Here is a 13,864-nt window from a genome sequence, read left to right as displayed (position 1 = left end):
TGTAACTTACGTCAAGGTTAAAAAAGAAAATAGTGAGTCAATTTAAGAAAAATATTTCTAGCATCTTATAGGGCTCTATAAGCCCTGGATCTTGGAGCAGCGTTTCTGAACTCCATTGATAGAGTAGGCGCGTAGTCACCCAGCTTCCGAGTTTGCCGTGATCTTTAACTACGCTCATTCCTTTATAAAATTTCAGCCATTTGTGTTTACCACCCTGTCACTTCGCCTTTTGAAGTTGCTGTCCGATTCCTCTCATCCACTCCCCTCTGCTTTTGTATCATCCCTGTTGCTTTCCCTTCCAGGTTAGCCCTCCATAATGCCACGGGGCTCATCTTCCTGAAACACCATTTTGATTGTATCAATTGTGTTATTCTGCTGGAAAGGCTTCTCGGGGCCTTTAGGATGCTATTCAAAACCCTTCACATGACTTGGAAGATCCTTTGGGATCTGCTCCTTGCCTGTGTCCCTGCCCTTACCTGCTTTTATTTTTTTATACTCATACTCTTAACTAGTTTGAACTATAAACCAACCCCTCCCCGCCCCCCCCCCAAAAAAAACCTCGCTGCCTTTGAGTTGAATCTGACTCATAGCAACCCTATAGGGTTTCCAAGCCTGTAAATCTTTACGGACACACACTGCCACGTATTTCTCCTGTGGAGTGGGCGGAGGGTTCGAATCGACCTTATGGTTGGCAGCCCAGCGCTTTAAACCACAGAGCTACCAGGTATTCTTCCAGCTTTGAACTGCAGTACTTAGAGTTCCCCACATGTTCTCTGCCTCGTTTTCCCTTTGTACATGCTATTCCCTCTCCTCAACACCCTCCTCTCCTTCCCCTGCCTGATTAACTTCTGCTTCTTAACAAAAGGAGGCCTGATTGCACAGTGGTTAAGAGCTATGTGCTGCTATAACCAAAAGGTCGGCAGTTCAAAACCACTAGCCACTCCTTGGAAACTGTGGGGCAGTTGTATTCTGTCCTATAGGCTTGCTATGAGTTGGAAGCAACTCAGTGGCAACAGGATGGGTTTAGGTTTGGTCTTAACTGAAGGTTTCCTTCTTCTGAAAACTTTTCTTGACCTCCTTCTTGTTCCTTCCTCCTCAGCCCTACTTGCAGCCCAACCAAGTAGGTAACCTTGCTAAGAGTTCCCACAGGGATTCCTCCAAAACATTTACCAACCTTTGTCACATGTGTTTACTTGTTATCCTCTTGGCAGGGCTAACAGCACTAGCGTGGATAATAGTACTCTTGTCCGTATCCTGGTCCCACCTCCAGTTATTTGGATCAATTATTTAACTATAGTGGGTTGTTTTTAGACTTAAAAGAAATGTTTAATTACTTAAAAAAAAAAAAACTGGCATATATAAGGTGATAATTAAGTATTTTTTAAATGAATGAATGAATGAACGAATCCACACATATCTAAATTCCTTAGCTTAACATTGAAGATTTCCCAGGGGCCACTTGCCTGTTAATTATGGGAACAAATTGGGCGCCGTGTAATTCACAGCAACACAATTTGTCATTTAGTTACTTTAGCTTTCTAGTCATCCTTTTGAAGAAATATAAAAAAAAGCAGGAGTGGCTGTACATCTCAGTTCTTCTGTGTATGTACCGTTGGTATGACTTCTCTGAGCTTTGTTTTCCACATAGGAACAGTAGTAGTACTTCATGGGTCGTTGTGAGGATTAAATGAGGTACTGATGTTACTAAAGGGCTTTATGCTATGCTTGGTATGTAACCCACTGCCATCACGTCGATTTGACCCATAGCAACCCTCTAGGACAGAGTAGAACTGCCCCACAGGGCTTCCAAGGCTGCAGTCTTTGTGGAAGCAGACTGACTGGCACATCTTTCTCTTGCAGAGCCGCTGGCAGCTTTGAACTGCCAACCTTTGGGGTGGCAACCGAGCACTTAACCACTGCGCCACCAGGGCTCCTTTGCGTGGTATATAGTGAGCACATAACCAAAAAATGGACGAATGGGTAGATTAGCGAATGGATGAGTGGAATCGCAAGAACAATACATACTTACATTCAGCCTGGACTCCTTGGTGGCGCAGTGGTTAAGAGCTGTGGCTGCTAACCAAAAGGTCTGCAGTTCGAATCCACCAGGCGCTCCTTGGAAACTCTATGGGGCAGTTCTGCTCTGTCTTTAGGGTCACTATGAGTTGGAATCGACTCCACAACAGCAGGCTTGGTTTGGTTTTTTTATATTCAGTTACAGGTATATAAAATTATACCATTTCCTTTTTGTTTTTTACAGAATATGCGTTCCAAATGTTAATAGCTCTTTACCCTTTCTATCCTTCAGTACAACCTAATAAATATTTTCTTTTTTTCTATGGTTACTTAATTTTTTATCTATTCTTTCTATGAGACTATGGGAGCCCTGGTGGCAGGGTGATTAAGAGCTATGGCTGCTAACCAAAAGGTCAGCAGTTTGAATCCAGCAGCCACTCCTTGGAAACCTATGGGGCAGTTCTAATCTGTCCTGTAGGGTCACCGTGAGCCAGAATCAACTCGAGGGCAGTGGATTTGGTTTTTTGGTATAGGCCTATAAGTACCAAATTGGATAAATGACAAGATAACATATGTATATTAGTTATCTGTTGCAAAACAAATTAGAAACGTTAATTATCTCACCGCTATTATCTCAATCAAGTGATCAGCTAGGGTTGCGGTCTCTTTTGAAGACTTGGTTAACAGGGATGGCAATCCACTTCCAAGCTCACGCACATTGTTGGCAGGCTTTGACGACCTTTACCGTGCAGCCTCTCCCCAGGATAACCTCATGACGAGCATTAGTTATCTATTGCTGAGTAACAAATTACCGCCAGTGTAGCACTTAAAGCAGCACACATTTATGATCTTCTATAGTTTTGTGGGTCAGGAGTCTGGGCACAGCTTACTTGTGCCCTCTGCTTCAGGGTCTCTCACAAGACTGCATTCAAGGTGTCAGCCAGGGTTGGTGTCTCTTCTGAAGGCTCAACTGGGAAAGGATCTGCGTCTAAGCTCACACGGTTGCTGTCAGGATTCAGTTTCTTGTGGCCTGTTGGACTAAAGGCCTCAGTTCCTTGCCTTGTGGGCCTCTCCAGCATGGCAACTTGCTTTGACAAAGCGAGCAAGGGAGAGAGAGTATCTACTCATCAGTATCCCATCACCTTTGCTGTATTCTCTTGGTGAGAAGCAAGTCACTGGGCCAGCCCAGACTCAAAGGGAAGAGATTACACAAGGGCATGAATATCGAGAGGTGGGTGTCACTGAGTCTGCTTCCATGCATGGCAACTGGCATCCCTCAGAATGAGCAAATCAAGAGGGAATCAACACCCAAGATGGAAGCCACAATCTTTTTTTTATCGTCTAATGAAAGAAGTAATATCCCATCACTCGTGAAGTCAGTAAGCCTAACCCACACTCAAGGGCAAGGGGACTACACAGACATTAACACCAGGAGGTAGGAATCGTTGGGGACCATCTGAGAGGCTGCTTTCCACAACAGGTACGAGACCTACTCTCAACTAAATGACTTGGTAACAATTTATGTGGGATTTTCCATTGGTTTAGTCCAGTTGTTTTTTGCTTGTTTTGCTTTCTGCCTTTGTTTTATGGTAGGTACTATATATTGAAGAAACGTCTCAGACTATTACTTCTCTAGAATGTTGTAGAGAATCCTGTGTTTTGCTGGCCCGGGGTGTGTCACCAGTTTAGAGAAGCTTGAAGATTCTGAGTTAATGGTACAGCATAGATGTGAAACCCTGCTCTTAATTAACCTTACTCCTACCAAAGCTTAGAATATTTAGGAGAAAAAAATAGGAAAATAGGACAGCAATAACGTAGTATACCTACATAGCTTCTCAATTACATTTAAATCACTTCTAGCTAAAAATGTAAAAAAAAAAATTAAAGGCTCCTATTATCTCGTGAACGATTCTGTCCCCAAGATGTCTATTTCAGAACTGTTGCTTCTTAAAAGCTCTGCTAAAAACTTCCTTTGGGTGATTGGCTATGAATTGCTCATTTTGTGCAATGGAGTAATTATTTCTTAAATGACCACTTAGAAGCAATATCATAGATTATTTCCAGAGAATGAGTGATGGATTTTTTTCACACTGAGGTCAGACTCACTGTGTGATATTTCATTCTGTGCCAAGTACAGAGGTAGAGAAAGTTATGTAGATAGAAATATCTAGTTTCAGTTGGAAAGAGGTTGAGTTTTCCAAGGGAAAAAAAATCCATGGTGAATCTTGTAGACTAGTATCTGGATTTCTGACTAGTTTCTTCTGGGCCAGATAACGGCGCGTTCAGGTCTCCGTGTTCAGAATACTGCCACTGGGTGGCAGTAGCGTCACAGTCACTTTTAGTCCATGGGGGAAAAAAAACAAAACAAAACCCAAACCTGTAGCCTTCCTGTGGATTCCAGCTCCTAAGTCACGGTGGTAGCCATGTAATTGTGTCATTTCCAGGGATGAATAACCGAGAATTAAAAGCCACTATTTTGTACAAAAATAGAATATATGTTAGGCAACAGGGATTGTAAAATCCGAGATTTATAAGAGAGTTCAAAAACCACCTACTCTCTTTTCTTCCCCAAATTGGCATTCTTTATATAGCTCCTCTATAAAATGTCCTGTAATTTAGCTACATACTTGTAGTGTTACACATCTCACTGCCTTGTAAGGCAGCCTGTTCCACGCTTGAATACTGCTTAGCACTGGCAAGTTCTTCCTGTATCTGAAATCTGCGTGCCTAAGACTGCCCACTCCTTTTACCACAGCTGCTCAGTGGTGTTAACACACCTCCCCCCTTGCCCCTGCCGGTCATCTCTGCCACCTGCTGGGTACTGGGCTCTAGTGGTTCCCATTTTTAAGCTACTGATTGTTCCTTTTTGTGTCTTGAGGGAAGCAGAAGGTAGTAGGATTAAATAATCAAAAGGAAATGGGAAATATAGCAGTGATCATTTTGCGTTTATATAGCATTGCTTCTCCTTTAGTTCTTCATTGACTAAAAACAAAATAATGAGCATGTCAAGTGGGCAAAAAGCTGATGAGAGTAGCAAGGCAACTTTAAGAAGACTGTAAGTTCATGGTTTTAAAGGAAATCGAATTCTCTTAATTCGAATGAAACCCTAGCATTGTAGACAAACAGGAGAGCTTTTATCATTTGTGGAGCTATTGAAGATTTAGCAACTGATATTATGTCATTTTTCAGATCACGCTAGATGTGTTGGCTGATATGGGTCATGAAGAGTTGAAAGAAATTGGCATCAATGCCTACGGACACCGCCACAAATTAATCAAAGGAGTAGAGAGACTTTTAGGTGGGCAACAAGGTAAGCAATTCAGAGAAAATATGTAGTGCGGAAATTCGTGGTGCAAGCCACGCGTCGGGACTGGCATCTAAACTCAGGCCGTCTGAGCCCAGAGCCTGTGCCCTTAACTGGCATCGCTTCCCACCCAGCTGCTCAGCCCAGGAATCTGAGAGTCATTCTTCCCTCTCTCCCGACACTTTCTATCCAGAATATCTCTGGAATCTCTATACCTCTGTCCTTCCTCATTGCTCTCACCCTAATCTCAGCCACCATCATCTCTCTCCTGGACTGTCACCACCATCCTCCACCTTATCCCCAGCCTTCAGGTTCGCCTCTCTCCAGCATGTCCTCTGCACTGTAACCAGAGGACACCCCACTTCTTAAAAACCCTCCATAGACTCCTCTTGCTTTTAGGATAAAACCGGGCGTTGATAACATGGTTTTTCACAATCTGACCTTTCTCTCTTACCTCATCTTGAACCTTGCTCCCTCCCTCACAACGGTCAACTCTGTTGTTCCATTGTACTTTGCTCTTACAAGCCTCTTATCTCCCTCTTCTGTATGCCTCCATGCTTATCATTTGACTCTTTGCCAGAAGTGCATTCGCACTCACGGTAGGAAAGCAGAGGAAGAGAAAGGTGACAGCTCGAATCATCCAGCCAGTCACAGCACTAGCAGATTGCACGAGGGCATAAAACAAAAAGTTAGGAGGCTTTGAGCCCGACTCTTACGCACTTATCTGTATTTTAGTTCATCTCTGAAATTAATAAGAACAGTATATTTTGAAACCTATTATAAGTGGCCATTTTAAGCTATCCAACAGAGTTTTTAGAGGATAATTCTTGTATATGACTTCCTATTACATTGTAACTTCTGGGTCCGTTTCTCTGTTGTATCAGACACAACGTCATGTATACTCATGACTGAGTTCAGTTCAGCCAGCTCTTCCTGATCCCTGCTGTACAAGGAACTCTGCAAGAAGGGGTCGCATTGTTCCCCCAGCACATCTCCATTTCTTCTCTTGTCTTCAAATACGTTTATTTAATATAACCTTGTGTACATATTCGGTTCACACTGCAGATAACCTGGGCTTGCTCCAACATATAAACTGGGTACCAGGGAGTTTTCCCTGGAACAGAGCCTGAGTAGTGTGCTGCGGTTTGATGGGTTCATTTTTCTCTCCTGCAGGCACCAACCCTTACCTGACTTTTCACTGTGTCAATCAGGGAACTATTTTGCTGGACCTTGCTCCAGAAGATAAGGAATACCAGTCAGTAGAAGAGGAGGTAAAGTACTTAAAGATTTTTTAGTTATCTTTTCCTGAAATCTGTGGTTAACCGGTTTTTCCAGGAGAGGTAAGCTAGTCTTGTGGTCACTTGTCTATCATTCTGTCTCCCTTAGCCATTGTGGTGGAATATTATCACCAGAGTTAAAATACCACTTTGAATTAGAACTATGCCACGTTGCTTTTTCATCTTAAGCCTAGAGTTTCACATGGGTGGGGCAGATCTGTCTTTCTATTTTGGAGACTTTCTCGAAACTCACACAAGTGGAGGACCCTATTATAACTATTTTTTTATATTCTTAGAGTGTTTCCTGAGAATGATATGGGGTGAGAATCTTGCCTCACAGATAGCAAATATCTTCTAGTCTTTGGTTTTTAATCAGTTATTTTCATGTATGCTTGTGAAATCTGCCTCATAACCTGAATCACATTTTATTTCCCCAGTCACCATGGTAAGGTTATTTGTATGAACTTCCTGGTAGACAGATGCCATATAAATTCCTTCTCTACTGATACCTTTGGCCTTACTTCTGACCCATAATAAACAAAGTGCTTCATTCTAGTATCATAATAAATAAGCTGCCTAATTCTGTAACAGCGCCCATACCTGAGCAGAGAAAGGTATGCCTACGTTTGTGTTTGTTTTTTGCTTTTTGTTACATATTATTCCCGTGCTAGGAAACCACATTAGGGTACTCGGGGTGGTATTTCAGCTCATACTTTGTTGGTTTATCAGAAAGCATCATGTCTTCTAGTGTCTTATTGCCTAATTATTCTCCTAGTAGTTAGTCAATTCTGATGATAATGTCAAAAATGTGGTAATTATCTTCAAAATGGAGCAGGGAGACAGAGAATTAACTCAGAGTCAATTCCGTGAGAACCTTAGGTCTCTAAAATACTTTTCTTTCCTGTAATAATTAGCCACAATTGGAGGAGTGGGGAAGAATGAGCCAGGAAAGCTACTGTACCTAGTCCTACATTACATTTAGCTTCCCCATGTCAGTGTAGATATATTTTGAGATCTCAAGTTAAAGATTATTGAGATAATATGGAATATTTCACCTAGGAACAAAAATGTAATGATTTTTTTAAGTTCTTTGCATTCATTTTTTAGCATTGCCTAATATTATATTAATCAAATAGAGACATTTTAAATTGATCTGATCACAGCGTCACTTCTCATTCTCAATAACATAAAATAATAATGCAGATAATATATCATCTTGTTTTTTACAGGCAGCCCCTGGTTCCGAGCATCTGATTTACAGACCACTTGTACTTAAGAACCAACTGCCATAATGAATTAAATACAGTGGTCCGTAATAGCAAATGTACACACTACTTTGTGTTGTTCATGAAAACATTGTGTAGTTTGGAAGTGTTTCTTTAGTGTCTTATACGCACAAAACCAGAAACCAAACCTGTTGCCATTGAGTCAATTCTGACTCATGGCAACCCTATAGGACAAAGTAGAGCTGTCCCATAGGGTTTCTAAGGAGCTTTTGGTTAATAGCCAAGCTCTTAACCACTCTTAACCACAGCACCACCGTAGAAAGGCACAATATATACGACATACTAAGACAAACATTTGGCTAACTGATGCTAAGTAAGAACCATGTATACCTGTTCCAACTTACCTACAAATTCAACTTAAAGACAGACTTAGCAACAGACCTCGTTTGTAACCCGGGGTTGCCTGTATATACATTTCCCGATTGTGTTTACAGAAGAAAAAGCTTTTACTAGAAAATAAATAGAAAATGCTTAAAGTTTTTTATTTCTATGACTATTTCACCAGAAATACTTATCCACTGAACTTACAGATCGATTTATAGTAAACACCTATTTATTTATGAATCTTAAGACTCATCAGTAAAAGAATACAATAGAAACGAAATGTCAAAAACCGTGGAAGAGATGTCTTGAGAGTAACACTGGAATGTTCTCATATTTTATTTTGCCCTGTAGATGCAGAGTACGATCCGAGAGCACAGAGACGGCGGCAACGCCGGGGGCGTCTTCAGCAGATACAGCGTTATCCGCGTAAGTGCAAAAATTCAGGGCGAGGGTCCGATCGCGAGCCTGCCTGGAAATCACAGTCAAATCTAGCTGATGGTTTCGTTTTAAGGTGTAGATCAAACTGTCAGAGATAAAACCACCTGTTGCTCTGTAGGCAGGCTTCACGCTTTCTAATCCTTCAAGGACCATACTTCTTTCAGAATACAGAGACCTTAGGAATACAAACACTGCGAACAGAAGGCTACATCAGCTTGTACTGGTGATGCAGATACGGATATCGTCTCGGCTCACCCCCAAATCCAGGCCACGAACAGAAGGCTGCATCAGCTTGTATTGGTGATGCAGATATGGGTATCATCTTGGCTCGCCCCCAAATTCAGGCCATAGCGGACAGTAATTTTTGTTATCATTTGCAGCTAGCATTAAAGACCTGAATTTTCAATCTAATTGAGTCAGCAACCATATCAGAGTGAATACATATCTTAACCTCAGTTCCTAATTGATAACATGGGATGTTGTTGTTGATAGGTGCCGTCGAGTCGGTTCCGACTCATGGTGACCCCACGCACAACAGAACGAAACACTGCGCCATCCTCATAATCGTTGTTATGCTTGAGCTCATTGTTGCAGCCGCTGTGTCAGTCCACCTCATTGAGGGTCTTCCTCTTTCCCTTTGACCCTGTACTTTACCAAGCATGCTGTCCTTCTCCAGGGACTGATCCCTTCTGACAACATGTCCAAAGTATGTAAGATGCAGTCTCACCATCCTTGCTTCTAAGAAGCATTCTGATTGTACTTCTTCCAAGACAGATTTATTCGTTCTTCTGGCAGTCCATGGTACATTCAACATTCTTCGTCAACACCACAATTCAAAGGCATCAATTCTTCAGTCTTATTCACTGTCTAGCTTTCACATGCCTATGATGTGATTGAAAATACCATGGCATGGGTCAGGCACACTTTAATCTTCAAGGTGACATCTTTTCTTTTCAGCGCTTTAAAGAGGTCCTTTGCAGCAGATGAGTGTTATATGCTTTTTTCAAAGGAGTATCGTAAAGATGAATAAAATAAGTGAAAACTGGTTTAACCCTTTCCACTAATAGACCTATGAAAATTATACCAGTGCACATCAGAATTACCTGGGGAGCTTTTTTAAAAAATACAGATTTACAGGTCCCACCCCCGTAACATTCACTGAGTCTGGGGAGGAACCTAGAAATAACCTTTTTTTTTTTTTTCTTTTACCTTCTGAGGCGATTTTGAGGTACAGCCAGGCCTGCTACAGAAAACAAAAGCCATGACTGAAAATTACGTCACTAAAGGGGGATTATTAACTGAATTACATTGACATGACAGCCTTACCGGTTTTAAATTAATAAAAAATAAACTTAAGCAAACAAAACAAGAAACCAAAAGTGAACCATCCTGTAGGCAACATTCTTTTTTTCATTTTTAAATCATAAACTGATAATGAGCCAACATTTTACTGATACTTGGCTTCTTTCTGCCTCATCCTTAAAGATTCAAAAAGTTGTCAACAAGAAGCTGAGGGAGCGATTCTGTCACAGACAGAAGGAGGTGTCTGAGGAGAACCATAACCATCACAACGAGCGCATGCTGTTTCACGGTGAGTGTCCTGGTGGTAATTCCAGACATTTCTGTGGGCTTTCACAAATTTCAGTACAGTAAAAAACCTATGTTATTGACTATATTAAGGTTGTGTTAAAATGGCTCATTAAGATTTACCCCCCCGCCCCCACCGTCCCCCCAAATAATTACATGTTGGTAAATGCTTTCTAGGAGTAGTGGTGAAAATGGTTAAGTGTCAACTACAAAGCAAGTTTGATGGTTCAAACCCACGCATAGGACCTTGGAAGACAGCCCTGGTGCTCTGCTTCTGAGACTATGGAGCCGTTCTCTGCACACATGGGGTCGCCATATGTCAAAATCAACCTGATGGCAGTTAACAACAACAACCTCTTTCTAAGGCATTATATGTTAGTACAGGCTTTCCAAGACTTAAAATAAAAATAGTTCATCTGACATTGTTTCAGAACTTAAATTGCAAGTAGAGCCATCTAGATAGTAAAATACTTTTATTGTAATTTAGTATATTTATTTTAGTTTATCAGATTATCTATGCTTGCTTAAAGTAAGTTTGGGTATAAAATAGTCTGTGTTTTCAAAGTCACGTATTTTGCTGTCTAAAATCTCGTGCCATCTTCAAAATCCATATGGCAAAATCCTTACTTAGCAAGCACTGTGGATCGATGATACATTATAGTAGTTTATGTATAATAGACTGTCTTACAAAATAAACTTTTCATAAGCTGCCAAGTGCAAATAGTATACAACTAATTGAGATTCTAGCAAAGTGTTCAAAAACTAATCTCTCTGTCTTTATATTTTTAGGTTCACCTTTCATTAATGCCATTATTCACAAAGGGTTTGATGAGCGACATGCATACATAGGAGGGATGTTTGGAGCTGGGATTTATTTTGCTGAAAACTCCTCTAAAAGCAACCAGTATGTTTATGGAATTGGAGGAGGAACGGGCTGCCCCACACACAAAGATAGATCATGTTATATATGTCACAGGTGAGCATCTTGCCTTTAGTGTGATGGTTACCATCTCCAGGTCATGAACTAAATCAGTTTCTCAGGATCTATAGGAGTCACGGGTTGTCTTCAGTCTCACTTCCTAATAAAAATGAGGAACAGTATCTCTGATCAGCGTCTACCCCAATAGAAGCAATGACAGCTGAGCTGATAGCAGGGGTGAAACCCAGATACATGCCAGCCAGGCATAAATTACAGAGAAACTCACTCCCTCTTGGCTTTCTCCCTGGGCTTCTCTTTCCTTTTTTCAGAATCAGAGCAAGAAAAGGTTGAGAATTATTTCTGTAGAGCAGGAACCTTTAGGTCTATTCAAATTTTAACAAAAGCACGGAACTTTATGAACAAATAGAATCTTTAATTTATAATCTTTACTTCTATTTTGTTGTTACTGATGTTTGTCTTAAAGCCTGATATATAATTAGCCTTAAATATTTGAAAAGTCCAGCTTCAAGGTATCAAACTTTGAAATTAATAGCAAACAAATGAATATCAGCTTTTTAAATAGGATTTGTAAAAATCCTGTAGAAAATACAGAGAATAATAGCATGCTGTCTCTGAAGCCAGTGAAAAAAACTACTGGTCTCTTCCATGCCGGTGGGAAAAAAATAAGAAATAATTATACAAAGATTGGGATTTATTTTATGTTTCTGTTTAAGTTAATCAGATGCATTATTTTTGCAGAGTCAGAGTAGTAAGTTACCTTGTGATTCAGTTAAAACCTTAAAGAGGCCCATGTAGCCTTGAAATTCATCATAGGTGTTGACCTTACAACTTATCTCTCTCAGTTATGTTATTAAAAAAAAAAAAAGCAGTCAATACAGCCTCTCTGAAAACACCTCATGGACATGGCCATCAGCAGTTCTAAGATGGATGCCACATTTCCAGAAGGAAACTTCTTTCCATTGACACCACGGTGGTTGATAACACACAAAAATTCCTGAGGACGTGTAGCATGCAAAAGTTTCTTTTTGTTGCTTCAAACCTGACTGCTAATGGAGACAAAGTGAACCACAATAAGGAATAAAGTGAATCTAAATGAATGTTGACAGTCACTGTTTACAATTGGACACACAAATTTATGTCTTACCCAGAGTTTCCTAGAAAATAGAGCCTGAAGCAAAAGCTTGGCAAATGCAATCCCAAGGAAGCAGGAATGAGGCCGCAGAAACAAGCGAGGCGGTGAAGGAAGCAGAGTAAACACAGCGCGGCTCCTTAAGAGGCTGGCCCGGCATCATAGTGAGTGCAGCTGATGGCCGTGTCCATGAGGTGTTTTCAGAGAGGCTGTATTGACTGCTTTCTGAGCAGTTCATCAGTGAGCGAAGACAGGTGGACTTCTCTGCTGGCTCCTGTCTTGCAGTGGTCAGAATTTTCCCCACAGGGCATCAGTACCCCCACGCTTTCGGGCTGATGCCTCTGCAGCACGCACCACGAGGCACAAGGCCAGCCAGTGAGCAGGCGTGAGCCATCTGCGCCTCAGAGGTTGACTGGGCAGGCCCTGTGCCTTCTCCTGCCTCCACAGCACCAGAGAAGCCCTGGGAAAGGCAGCAGAAGGCAGGGCACAAGGACCTGTTAGGACGAGCTTTGTGTGACGTGATAGACCAAGAGTAGCTATGGCAGTGGGCCCGGCTGGCTGAGTGGACAGAGCCCAGTGACCCTGTAGTTCGTTCTACTACGAGGTGGAGATGGAGGTCAAAGAGCCTCTCCACTTACGTACTTCAAAACTCTTCCCTCTGGTTGCTGCTGGAGAATGCATTGATGCCAAGCCTGCATCCCAACCGTCATCAAAATAGCATCAAGCTAAAATAAAAAAGCCATTCCAAATAGGTGCATATACTGAATCCAGTACAATCTTTTATCAACTCAGAACATCTCTGATTAGTCATAACACAAAGCTCTTACTCCATCACTAAATACAAACTATTCGATTAATAACTATTGACATTTAGCAACCTGACCAGTCTTACTGATTAGTTAGAATATGTTTATTTTTCATCTTAGGAGTTTAGCAAACTTTTTCTGTAAAGGACCAGATAGTAAATATTTTAGGCTTTGCGGGCCATTCGTTCCCTGTCACAACACCTCTACTCTGCTTTTGTAGCTTAAAAGCAACTATACGTGATATGTAAATGGATGTGTGGCTGTGTTCTAGTAAAATTTATTTACAAAAGCAGATGGTGGCCATGATTTGGCCCATAGGCCGTAGTTTGCCAACACTTGGTCTTTGTAGTACTTTTTACTTTCTTCCCAGTGAACCTTTATTCCCCTCTCTGCCCCAATTCATGTTTCACCCAGGTGGTATCATTTCGAGCCATACATTTAAGCTGAGTTATTTTGTTTACCATCTGCTTTTCTTACTACTATTTAATCTCATTTTTACTTTTTCCTTATAATGAGTAAACCTGTCTTCATCTCAGGTGCTGCTTCCATCTGCTTATTTGTTTTCACTTTCCACCTATCCATCCATACAAGAACTATTTTCTCTGGTATTTCCCTTTTTTCTCTAGGCAAAATCTTCTGCCAGATAATCGTCTGTATTAATCCCATTCTTACTCATAAATTTGAAAATGAAATTTAAATTAGTTTGACTTGTGTTAAATTTTTTTTAATCAATAATTATTCTAAGATTTAAAGCTTC

General features: G+C 41.0%; 1 protein-coding gene across 1 annotated transcript in view; it reads left to right on the top strand.

Annotated features, from left to right (window-relative positions):
- The window catches only part of TNKS (tankyrase), a 201,564-nt gene that overhangs the window by 172,359 nt on the left and 15,341 nt on the right, over positions 1-13,864 (top strand). The window contains exons 21-25 of the mRNA XM_003412556.4: positions 5,206-5,326; positions 6,494-6,591; positions 8,559-8,633; positions 10,131-10,236; positions 11,022-11,208. Coding sequence (XP_003412604.3) covers positions 5,206-5,326; positions 6,494-6,591; positions 8,559-8,633; positions 10,131-10,236; positions 11,022-11,208 — 587 coding nt within the window. The remainder of the gene's footprint in view (positions 1-5,205; positions 5,327-6,493; positions 6,592-8,558; positions 8,634-10,130; positions 10,237-11,021; positions 11,209-13,864) is intronic.

Source organism: Loxodonta africana, chromosome 19 (assembly GCF_030014295.1).
Source record: "Loxodonta africana isolate mLoxAfr1 chromosome 19, mLoxAfr1.hap2, whole genome shotgun sequence".
Classification (NCBI taxonomy): Eukaryota; Metazoa; Chordata; class Mammalia; order Proboscidea; family Elephantidae; genus Loxodonta; species Loxodonta africana.
The sequence above is the reverse complement of the archived record's forward strand: the minus strand, read 5'-3'. Positions and strand labels throughout refer to the sequence as shown.